This window comes from Cololabis saira, chromosome 20 (assembly GCF_033807715.1).
Source record: "Cololabis saira isolate AMF1-May2022 chromosome 20, fColSai1.1, whole genome shotgun sequence".
Taxonomy (NCBI): domain Eukaryota; kingdom Metazoa; phylum Chordata; class Actinopteri; order Beloniformes; family Belonidae; genus Cololabis; species Cololabis saira.
Genome location: NC_084606.1, coordinates 38,943,597 through 38,955,079, shown reverse-complemented (window position 1 = coordinate 38,955,079; position 11,483 = coordinate 38,943,597). Strand labels below are relative to the sequence as shown.

Here is an 11,483-nt window from a genome sequence, read left to right as displayed (position 1 = left end):
TGTTACTGAATGAAAGTGAAAGAACAAGTTCAGAGAGTTTCTGGTGGATTATAAAAGAGCAGAGCAGAGGGAGGAGAGACAGACAGCAGGCAGACAGCAGACAGGTAAGCATCACATCTCTATTCTCAGCTTCATTAAATCCTGCTAATGCAGCGCAGATTCTTACATACATCCTCAAAATATCCCCCCGTTCTCGTGCTGCTTGGAAGATGCATTCTCCGTTAAAGCGAAAAAAAAAACTATCTCCTACTTTTTTGTTATGTAAGTGAAAGAAGCTAGTTCTGGTCAGCTGTTTAATGTGGGAGTAAAATGATAGTGATTGGTCAAATATTACCCCCAAATTGCGCAAGTTGGAGTGAGCAGCAGTGGAAAGGGTTGCTTTGAAGAACTAGTGGAGTGATCTTATCTGGAGCATATGTGAGTGTGTGAGGTTTTCAGCATGGTGTGTAAAAGAGTTTGGTTTCATAGGTGTTTTTTTTTAAATCCCTACTTTTTTCCCATTGTATCACCCAGTGCTCAGTCAGTCCTGAGCGTTTCCATCCTCTACCAACCCCGGGAGTTCCTGCACTGAGCTCAGGTCTCCTCCTTAACCTGAGGAGTGAGCAGGCCGCTTCTTTTCACCAGACAGGGTGGGGCTTCTCTGGGCTTCTCTCTTCTCTTCTCTCTCTCTCTCTTCTCTTTTTGTGAGGGTAGCTCACATTCACTACCCAAGGGAACACAGGGAGAACATGCAAACTCCACACAGAAAGGCCCTTTCTCCAGGGCCGGTTCTAGAAAATGATGACTAGGCTGCATCTCAGATCAGAGCGGGTGCACATGCCTGGCACATTATTCAACACTAAATTATGCATTTTCCCCATAATTTCAAGCGGAATGATACTAGCAAAACAAGAATATTTAAAGTGTATTTCAAATACTTTATTGCAGCAATTTTGCTGCAGAACAAAGAAAATGCTTCATTTAGTCTGGGCTACCTCAACCATCAGACAATCTAGCAACAGAAAATAAAACATAAATAAATATATGTTTATATAAATATATATAAATAAATAACAAAAATAAATATAACAATAATTATAAACTTGCTGGCGTGGTTGTGCTTGAACCACTTCTGAATATCCATGGTTACTTTGTGTTAACGGAGCAGCAGAGAGCAGCGTCTTGCTGGTGCAGGAAACTGCTGGAAGCAGATGAGTGACGGACACTGGCTGATTTATGGTTCCGCGTTGCACCAACGCAGAGCTTACGGCATAGGATACGCGGGGACGCGAACATACAGTGCGCGTCGCCGCGTACCTACGCCGTATGCTACGCCGTCAATTTAACACAGAACCATAAATCAGGCTTAACGCGCGCGCACTTGTCAGTTTTCTTTTCGTCCTTTCAACTGAGCATGCAAACAAATAAACTGAGGGTGCAATGCTAATGCTAATGCAACCTCGTAGAACCGGGCCTGCACTTTCTCAAAACCCCACCCAAGGTGTGGGTGCTGAAGTCATGGGGGAATTTAACACGCACTCAGCATCTACCGCGTACCCAGGACCTTCTAGGTGTGAAGCTACACTACCAGCAGCACCACTGTGCCATCGGCCCAATCCAATCATTGGTGTTTATGAACGTTAATTCAGAATTATGTCCTTCATGCCGCGGCACCTCATATTTTTGCGTCAAGGCCCTAATGATTCTTTTTCTTATCCTCCAACAGAAGTTTTTAAAAACAGCTTACTCTAAACACACACGTATGAATCAGGGATTATTCTCTAAAAGTGCAGGTAAAGTAACATAAAACGGTGACAACATAATATTAAGAAAAACTCTAAAACAGAGCGTTTGAAATCTCTTCAAATGTTCCCAGTTAACTGAAATAAACAAGACGTCCAATTAAAATAAGGGTTAATCTGGTCTGATGATGAGTCTGATGATGGAGAAAAACGTGTATTGAAGGAGCTAAGTCTAAACTCAGACGTTTCACTCAGAGTGGAGGGATGCCCATTACACACACGCCGTCTCTTCTTTTTTACGACTCCCACACTTTAATCCCTCCACTGGCTCCCGGTTTCATGTAGAATACAGTTTAAAATCCTCACCCTCACCCCCAGAGCACTGCAGGGTGAGGCCCCCCCTATAACTGACCTACTGGAACTGTATTCCCCAGCTCGCCCCTCAGATCAAACATGCAGAACTTACTGGCCGTCCCTGCACCCGCCGTGAGACTCGTGGTGACCAAGCTTTCAAGGTTATGGCCGCTAAATTTTGGAATGCTCTGCCTGCAACTTTTAGATCTATTGAGTCTGTGAGCTCGATTAAAAGCCGAATAACAACCTACCTTTTTAAACAGGCTTTTATGTAAACTGCATAGTTTTAAGTTATTTTATGTTTTTTTCTTTTCTATCATGTATTCTATGTATTTTATTGCTCTAAACTGCTTTTATTCTGTAAAGCACTTTGTGACAAATGTCTGTGAAAAGCGCTATATAAATAAACTTAACTTACTCACTTACTTACATGTGAAACCTCACACACTCACAAGTGAAACATCACGTACCTTGAAGGTGAAACCTCACACAACTGAAAAAGTCAGTTGAAACGGAAGCTGGTTGGTTGGCGCTTTTTTTCATGGCGGTTAATTTGATCGCATATTGATGTCATATCAACAGCCAAAAACAACTCTGACTAAAGCTTAAACGTTAAACCTTACTGAATAATATATTGGCTAAAACCTCCCATTTCACTTGTGAGTGTGTGAGGTTTTCAGCATGGTGTGTAAAAGAGTATGGTTTCATATGTGTTTATGAACTAATTCAGAATGGTGTCCCTCACCACGCACCTTATACAAAAATGTTATATGTTTAATTAATGCAGGTTTTTTTTTTAAACTTAGTAAAAACAAGTACAGGTACTGTCAGTTCTTCAACGATTCATTTATTTATTTGTGGATTATAGAGAACAAGGTGACAATAACAAAAAGGAAAAGAAGAACAGTTGAAATTACAAATTTACATCACAAACAAATGTGGACTCTAGGGATTAAAAAACACCACATTGTTCTGTTCTAAAAGCCCTGGTCATCTCAGAAGCAGTAAACTGTGTTGCTCATATTACAGCGTTTGTGCTGTGATTGTCATAAATACGCAGCTGCTCAGACATGAATTGGTTTTATATAAATGATTGAGTGAAATACTAACATCTACTACTAACTAACATCCTTTCCTTCTGTAGATCAGATCTCCATCAGCTGACAAACCCGACCATCACCATGGCAACGTGAGTAAACATTCCTGAACGTTAACTGCCTGACACCCGTTTTTAAAACTGCCGACCCGAAGCTGGTTTTCAGCACATCTGCTCACAATCCCCTCTTCCTGACTGACTATTAGGGGTGTAACGATACACTAATCTCACCATACGGTACGATACACGACATTGAGGTCACGATAACGATACGATATTATAGCAGTATTTATTTAACAACCTTGAATGAGGAACATATGACTGGAAAAATTGTCTTTTATTTGAAAGACACAAAATACAAAACAATACTGTACGTTTGCCTATTGTTCCAGATTGTAATGCTTTATAACTGTTTAAGTTTTAAAGAGAAAGCCAGGCCAACCATTTTCCACAAACTGAACTAAAAGTAAATGTCAGGTTTGCATTATGCATCTTCAGTTTCATACAAGTACAAATATTTAGCCACAAACTGAATAGTTTCTCTCATGTATGATTTGACTTTTTTCTTTTCAGAACTAAAATTAAATAAATAAATAAAAGTAAATAAATACATACAATTTTACATCATAAAAAAGATTGATTCATGCTCACCTTATAAGTGTAAGAGGAGATTTATTTTTGTTAAGGTTATTTTGGTAATTCAGGGTTCATTATTTTATAAATATATTCTTTATATTCTGATGTTAATCAGGGACTATAATGACACTAGTCAGTTTATCTGTAGTGATTAGTCTGTTTTAGATTGGGCGGAGTGATACAGCATTAGGTGCTGTGTTGATGTTCTAAAATCCTACACTGTTGAGGGACATTAAAGTACACTGGAACTCAGCAGAAGTTTCCCCGTGTTTATCCTACTCACGACCCGAAAAGGTTAAAATTAATAACGTAAGGCTTAACTCTACACCAGCCTTACATGAGTAAAAGTTCAGAGCTCAAACCCTGCAAGAATCCCGTGATCGGGACCAAAACGGTACTAGTTTCTTCTGAGCGGAGGAAGATTTTGGTCCGCGGGTCGTTACTAGTCAACACAATAGATTAATATTAATAACCCAATATCAGATACAGTTTGTCACCTCCACGACACGTATCGTGACGTTTTTGTATCACGAAATTTCGTGGCACGATATATTGTTACACCCCTACTGACTATGTAGGTGAAATAAAATCAGATCAGACCTGCGTGTCCCTGCTGGCTCTTTCTAGTCCACATGGTTGCTACGGTGACCTGCAGAGATGGAGCCTGTCCGTCTACCAAAGGCAAAATATTTTGAATTGCTCCACTTCAGTTTAAATCATGTTTGAGCATCTTTATTAAATTCTCTCATGTTTAATGTTGACCACGTCCACATGTAGAGGTGTTGGTTCAGAAGGCACCGTCACGTGATCTATTAGCAGTGGCAGCTAGTGATTAATCATGATATTCCAATAAATTCTGAGTTTTACACAATGGTTCTAAATCTAGATTTTGGTATTAAGTAAAAAGGTGATGTAAGAAGAGTTAATGAATTAAATAGATGAGATGTAAAGGGAGGGAGATGAATTAGCTTTGCTGCTAACATAAGTGGTTATTTAGAGTTTTTCAATTCAATTTCATTTATATAGCATCTATAACAACACAGGTTGTCTCTAGAGGTGCGTCCGAAATTCCGTACTAAACAGTAAAAAGTATACTTAAGTTCGGCACACCTTTGAGTGAATATCAGTAGTGTGCATTAATTAAGACGTACTATTAAGAGCTCACACGTCACTTCCTGCCGTTGGGAGGAAGTGACGTGTCACAGCAGTAGTAGCAGCACCGCTCTGCTCTTTCACGTTTATTCTGGCCGACATTATATAATATTATTATATTATAATTATAATATCACATAATATTATAATTATAATTATGTATAATTATAATATTATAATATTAATATTATATAATATTATTATACTTAATATTATACTTATGACATATACGTGTCACTTAGCAACCAAACACCACTGCATTGCATTGTGGGAAGTTTCTGCTCAGCTAGTGTCCATCAATCCACACTAATACATTTCTCCAGAATGAGTATGGATAGTACCTACTATTGAGTACGTTCTAATGTTTCGGACGCACTAAAAAATCTCACATACTGTTTTTGCTACTCATTAGGAGGAAGGATACGATTTCAGACGCAGTCTCGGATCTTTTCAGAGACCCAGAACATGGCATACCTAAAACGAAGCTATGTTTGAGACAAACTGCTTTAGTCTTGTCCTGCAGCTGCGGCTGTGACTACTGGCCCTAACACACTAGAGTTTACACTACCTAGAGATTTACCAACACCAGCTAGAGGTTTACTAACACTAACTATAGGCTTTACTAAACAGAAAGGTTTGAAGTTTGGTTTTAAAGGTGGAGGTGGTGTCAGCCTCCTTAATCCAGATTGGAAGTTGGTTCCATAGTAATGGTGCCTGATAGCAGAAGACCGTCCTCCAAATCTACATTTGGATACTCTAGAACAGGGGTCGGCAACCCGCGGCTCTAGAGCCGCATGCGGCTCTTGAGCGTTAGAGGTTCCTGTCTGGGGGGTTCACCCTAGAACCCCCGCTAGTGGAAACTCACCTAATATGATTTAGTTGTGCGCCCTGTTTGGTTTTGGTTATTCAATATTGTACTAAACAGTTTCTTTTAAAAAAAACATCACTAAAACCTTTAAGTTTCTGTCACCAGACTAAGAACACTTGTATTTCCTTGTTCAGGAACTCAGAGAGAACTAACATCTCATCTGGATATGAGGACATGATGTCTCAGAGTGACCTGATCCGTTCAGGCCGTCCAGCAGTTTACCAGCTGAAACCAAAAGTCCAACATATTGGAACCCTGAAGAGACTGACCGTTGGTGAAAAGAGCTCTACGAAAACAAATAAAACCATCCTACTTGTTGGTGAAACAGGAACAGGAAAATCTACCATGATCAACGCTCTGGTCAACTACACCATGGGAGTGAAGTTTGAGGATGAAGTCTGGTTTCAGATCGTAGAGGATGAGAAGAGAAACCAAGCAGAGAGTCAGACATCAGATGTGATCGTGTACGAGATCTTTGGGTTCGAGGATAAAACTCTGCCCTTCTCTCTGACCATCGTCGATACTCCTGGGTATGGAGACACCAGAGGGATTGAGCACGATGCCGTCGTCAATCAGAGATTGCTCGACTTGTTTGGATCGGAGGATGGAATTCGTGAAATGGCCGCGGTTTGTCTGGTGCTGAAGGCGACTGTGAATCGAGTCAGCGACCGCATGACGTACATCTTTGACTCAGTGATGTCTCTGTTTGGAAAAGACATGGAGAAAAACATCATAGCTCTCATGACGCACTCAGATGGGATTCCACCGAAAAATGCTCTTCAGGCTCTTGAAGCAGCAAACATTAAATGTGCCAAAAATGAGAATAATCAGCTGGTTCACTTCCTGTTCAATAACTGTCAGGAGGAGCTGAGAGACAAAGACACTGAGGTGCCTTTGGAGAACGCATGGCGACAGACGGCAAAGGGAATGCAGCGATTTTCTGAGTTCCTGAAGACAACTGGATCTCAGGAGCTGAAAACAACAGTGGAGGTTCTGAAGTCCCAACAACGACTGACAGCATCCATCCACAACCTGCAAGAAAGAATCAAGTTGACTGAGAAGATGAAGGAGGAGATTGACAAGACACAAATGCAGCTGAAGTTGCACGAGAGCCAACTGGAAAATGACAAGAACTTCACCATTGAGGTGGAGGAGTCATACAAAGAACTGGAGAAATATGATGGCGGATGGACATGGAGGACTCTATCATATAATGGAGTCACTCGCTGCGAAAATTGTGAAGAAAACTGTCATTACCCATGCGCTGATGCCTGGGGTGCCCCATCTTGTTTGGTCATGAAATCTTTGTGTTGCACCGTGTGTAACTGTTCTGTACTGCAACATACGAAAGACTACCAGAAGTACGTCATCAAGACCAGGAAGGTCAAGAGAACCATAGAAGAGCTAAAGAAAAAATTCCAAGCAAATGTGCAATACACGTCTGGTTTTCTGAGTGTGCTGGATAAGAAGAAGAAGGAGCACGAAGAAAAGATAAAGCAGTTGGTGGAAGAGGCCTTCAGTCATGTGCTGAAGCTGCGAGATTCTGCTCTGACCGTGGAAACCACGTCTACCCAGGCATATCTGGGTGTGCTCATCATGAAGATGCGGGAGTTCGGGAAAACGGCGGAGGTCCAGATTCTGGAGGAGATGGTCGGTCAGATGGATGAGGGAAGCAAATTAGTGCTGGAGAAGACTCATGGTTAACACTGTAACCAAGAATCCATCAAGAAGAGTTAAATATCTTTAAACATCAATCATCTTCTGGTTCCAGCAGACCGAGACATTTTAATTAAATCTTGTTTAAAGCATGTTTGAAGAGTTCAAGAAGATTTAGTAAGGGTTGATGAAGCTAGCTGATCTCATATAATCCAAACTGGCTTCATGTGTTTTTATAGTTTCAATATACAGTATGTAAAATATACACTGTTGAGCATAAAGTTGGAATAGTTTGGTTTTATTCCTTAATAATTGACATTAATTTTAACTATAAGAGGTGACAAACAGTGTAGATGTATTAATGAGTATTGATCCTTGTAATGAATAAGGAACTCCAGGTGGTTTACAGTTTTTTCTTTTTTCTTGCCACTCTTTGGCTTAAGGTTTTTCTCCCACTAGGGGAGTTTTTACCTGCCATTGTTTATGTAATAATTGCTCGGGGGTTTATGTTTATGTTTATGTTCTGGATCTCTGGAAAGCGTCTAGAGACAACATCTGTTGTATTAGACGCTATATAAATAATATTGAATTGAAATTGAATTGATGTTAGACGTTCTATAAGCATGTATCAGGTGTATTGATTCAGTATCGATAATAAAACATTGTAGATCTCACATCTTGTTTATCACTTTCATCAGTAGTTTAGGACACCCTGCAACCCCATCCCTGAAAGATGAACGCTCAAAGCAAAACCGAGAAGCTTTTATTGTGATCTAATCATTGAGAGGATAATTCATCCACCCATCTATATCAATCCCCTCAGTCCAGTTCACCCGGGCAGGTCATCAGTCCATCCATGTACACGTCCAGTACATGACCCCATGTAGACGTCCCACAACTGCACACACACACCACGATCATAATAACAAGAGCATGTCACACTGATCCACAGTTAAACCGTCCAGAAACCAGAAGCACGCTACGATGTCAAGATTAACCCTCAGGACTCTTGACAGTTCTCCTCGCGGCACAAATCCTCTTGGATCTTTTCTGAGAGGAGCCGGACGGGTAGAATCTCGGGTCTTAACTGAGTGTATCACACTGTTAGTGTTTTGGGGGTTTTATTTATTTATTTAAAGGTTTAGATAACAAAATCAGAATCAGAATCAGAATACTTTATTGTCAGTATACCTGGGTACAGTGAGATTTGAAGCAGCATCACCTCTCCAGTGCAAGACAAATAGCAGTAGTGCAAACAATAAGAAATATAAAGCAATAAGAAATATAAGAAATATGAATAATATAAAAAAATATAAAAAAAAGGTTAAGGTGCATTTGAATCGTTTTTTTTTTTTTACAGATGACAGTATATACATATGTAGGAATATTGCACAGAGTCCGGGAGAAGTATTGCACAGTTAAAAAAGACAGTAACGAGGATAATTCACAAGTTGTTCAGGGTGATTATGGCTTTGGGGAAAAAACTGTTTTGTTTTTGACCTGATGACTCTGTAGCGTCTACCTGAAGGCAGCAGGTCAAACAGGTCAGAGCCGGGGTGGGAGCTGTCTTTAATAATGTTAGTGGCTCTGCTGAGGCAGCGGGAGGTGTAAATGTCCGTCAGGGGGGGTGGGGGGGGGCAGCCGATGATCCTCTGCGCTGCTTTCACCACCCTCTGCAGCCTTCCTCTGTCCGCAGCAGTGCAGCTGCCGTACCAGACTGTAATGCAGTACGTCAGCAGGCTCTGGATGGATGAGAGGTAGAAGGTCGGCAGCAGGCTGGGGTCCAGCTTGTATCTCCTGAGGACTCTCAGGAAGTGCAGCCGCTGCTGAGCCTTTTTTGTGATGGCGGTGATGTTCTCAGACCAGGAGATGCTGTCGGAGATGAGGAGGCCAAGAAACCGGAAGGAGTGGACCCTTTCCACTCTCTGGCCGTTGATGTAGAGGGGGGCTGGGTCGGTGTTCTGTTTCCTGAAGTTGACGATGATCTCCTTGGTTTTCCCGGTGTTCAGAGTGAGGTTGTTCTATGAGCACCAGGCTGTCAACTTCAAGTTGTTCAGTTCAGTTGTTCAGTTCAGTTGTAATTCCAGCTCGTCCGTTTTATATACCAGCTGTCACGTGTGGGGGTAAGGTGAGGACCCAGATGCAGGAGAGAGAGGGAGGCTGGAGGCCTCAAAAAAACACAAGGGTTTATTCCATAAAGGGTAAAAACAAAAGCGCTGCTTTGCAGGATCAAGATTAACTCACGTACACAGGGATCGAAAACCAGGAGCACATGGAGGGAACAAACAGTACGGACCGACAGGGAACAAAGGAATGACAAGACCAGATATACACAGGGGATAACGAGACACGATGAGACACAGGTGCAGACACAATCAGCGCAAATGGGAAACAGGAGGGACAGAACTGAAACTCAAACTGGGGGGAAGTGTCAAACCCTGACAGTACCCCCCCCTCAAGGGACAGATCCCAGATGTCCCAACAGTCCACACCCAGTATGGGCGCAGGGGGCCCAAGCCACACACGGCCAAAGTTCCGGGGGCCGTCCTCGAGGCCGGGCAGACCGGCGAGAGAGTTCCGGAGGACGCCGACGGGGCCGGGCCAACCGGAGAGACATTTTGGGGGGCCAACCCCGGAACCAGACTCGGGACCAGGCACACCGACCAGAGGGCCGTTCTCGGGGCTGGGCAGATCCATCCAGGATCGCCTCAGGAAGAGGAACAGAGATGGGCGGCGGGACCGCCTCAGGAACAGGGGCAGACAGGATGCAGGGAGCCGGAACAGGGGCAGACAGGATGCGGGGAGCCGGAACAGGAGCAGACAGGATGCGGGGAGCCGGAACAGGAGCAGACAGGATGCGGGGAGCCGGAACAGGAGCAGACAGGATGCGGGGAGCCGGCGTCGGGGGGCAGAGGATCCCCGGAGCTGCCCGAGTGGGGACCCGGGTCCATGGCGCTGGCTGCGGGGGTACCTGGGTCCGAGGCGCTGGCTGCGGGGGTACCCGGGTCCGAGGCGCTGGCTGCGGGGGTACCCGGGTCCGGGGTGCTGGCTGCGGGGGTACCCGGGTCCGAGGCGCTGGCTGCGGGGGGTCCGGGACCATCACCGGAGCAGGGGCCGATGCACTCTCTCCTGCTGGGTCCATGCTGGTCGGTCCGTTCTGTCACGTGTGGGGGTAAGGTGAGGACCCAGATGCAGGAGAGAGAGGGAGGCTGGAGGCAGGAGTTCTCAAAAAAACACAAGGGTTTATTCCATAAAGGGTAAAAACAAAAGCGCTGCTTGGCAGGATCAAGATTAACTCACGTACACAGGGATCGAAAACCAGGAGCACATGGAGGGAACAAACAGTACGCTTCTGCCGTCTCCACACACACGTGCGCACACCGAACCACAAACACCCACACACACAGCCCAGACAGGGCGACTACAGCCCGGGCATGAAGTCCGTGACCAGAGGACCGTAGCTCCCTGCAAGCTATACGCTCACAGCGGCGTCGGAGAGTTAAGCCGGGAGCGACAGGCGAAGCATGCACGGAAAAGCAGCAGGGCGAAGCAGTCCACCGCAAACAATCATAAAAATAAAGGCATGCAAGCAGCAGTGTCCCCTTATCTTAAGTCCAGTCAGTGGCCGCGGGTCTTTTTAGCAGTTGTCCTCCGGTGATGAGAACAAAAGAGGCTCTAAACAGCTCCGTGTTAAGCCTGATTTATGGTTCCACGTTAAATCGACGCAGAGCTTACGCCGTAGGGTTCAGCGTACGGTGCGCGTCGCCGCGTAACCCTACGCCGTAGGCTCTGCGTCGGTGTAACGCGGAACCATAAATCAGCCTTTATGGTGCGCTGGAGAGGAGAGGAGGCAGGGAGCTGGGTGGAGGGGGCGGTGATTTAGCGGGTCTATACGTAACGGCCCGCCACCAAACCAGGTGCGCCGTTTTTGCATAGTTATGCGGAAAATCCCAGAAAGCACACAATACACTGAATGTTAAAAGTTCGTTGTTTTTTGGGT

The 11,483-nt window shown here is 44.1% G+C and overlaps 1 protein-coding gene across 1 annotated transcript; it reads left to right on the top strand.

The window, feature by feature from the left end:
• The first annotated feature begins 521 nt into the window (after positions 1-521).
• On the top strand, positions 522-8,157 carry LOC133420291 (uncharacterized). Its single transcript, XM_061709951.1, has 3 exons — positions 522-629; positions 3,220-3,264; positions 5,962-8,157. Exons 2-3 carry the CDS (start codon positions 3,257-3,259, stop codon positions 7,529-7,531), a joined length of 1,578 nt encoding a protein of 525 aa, XP_061565935.1. The 5' UTR covers positions 522-629; positions 3,220-3,256; the 3' UTR covers positions 7,532-8,157.
• The last annotated feature ends 3,326 nt before the right edge of the window (positions 8,158-11,483 follow it).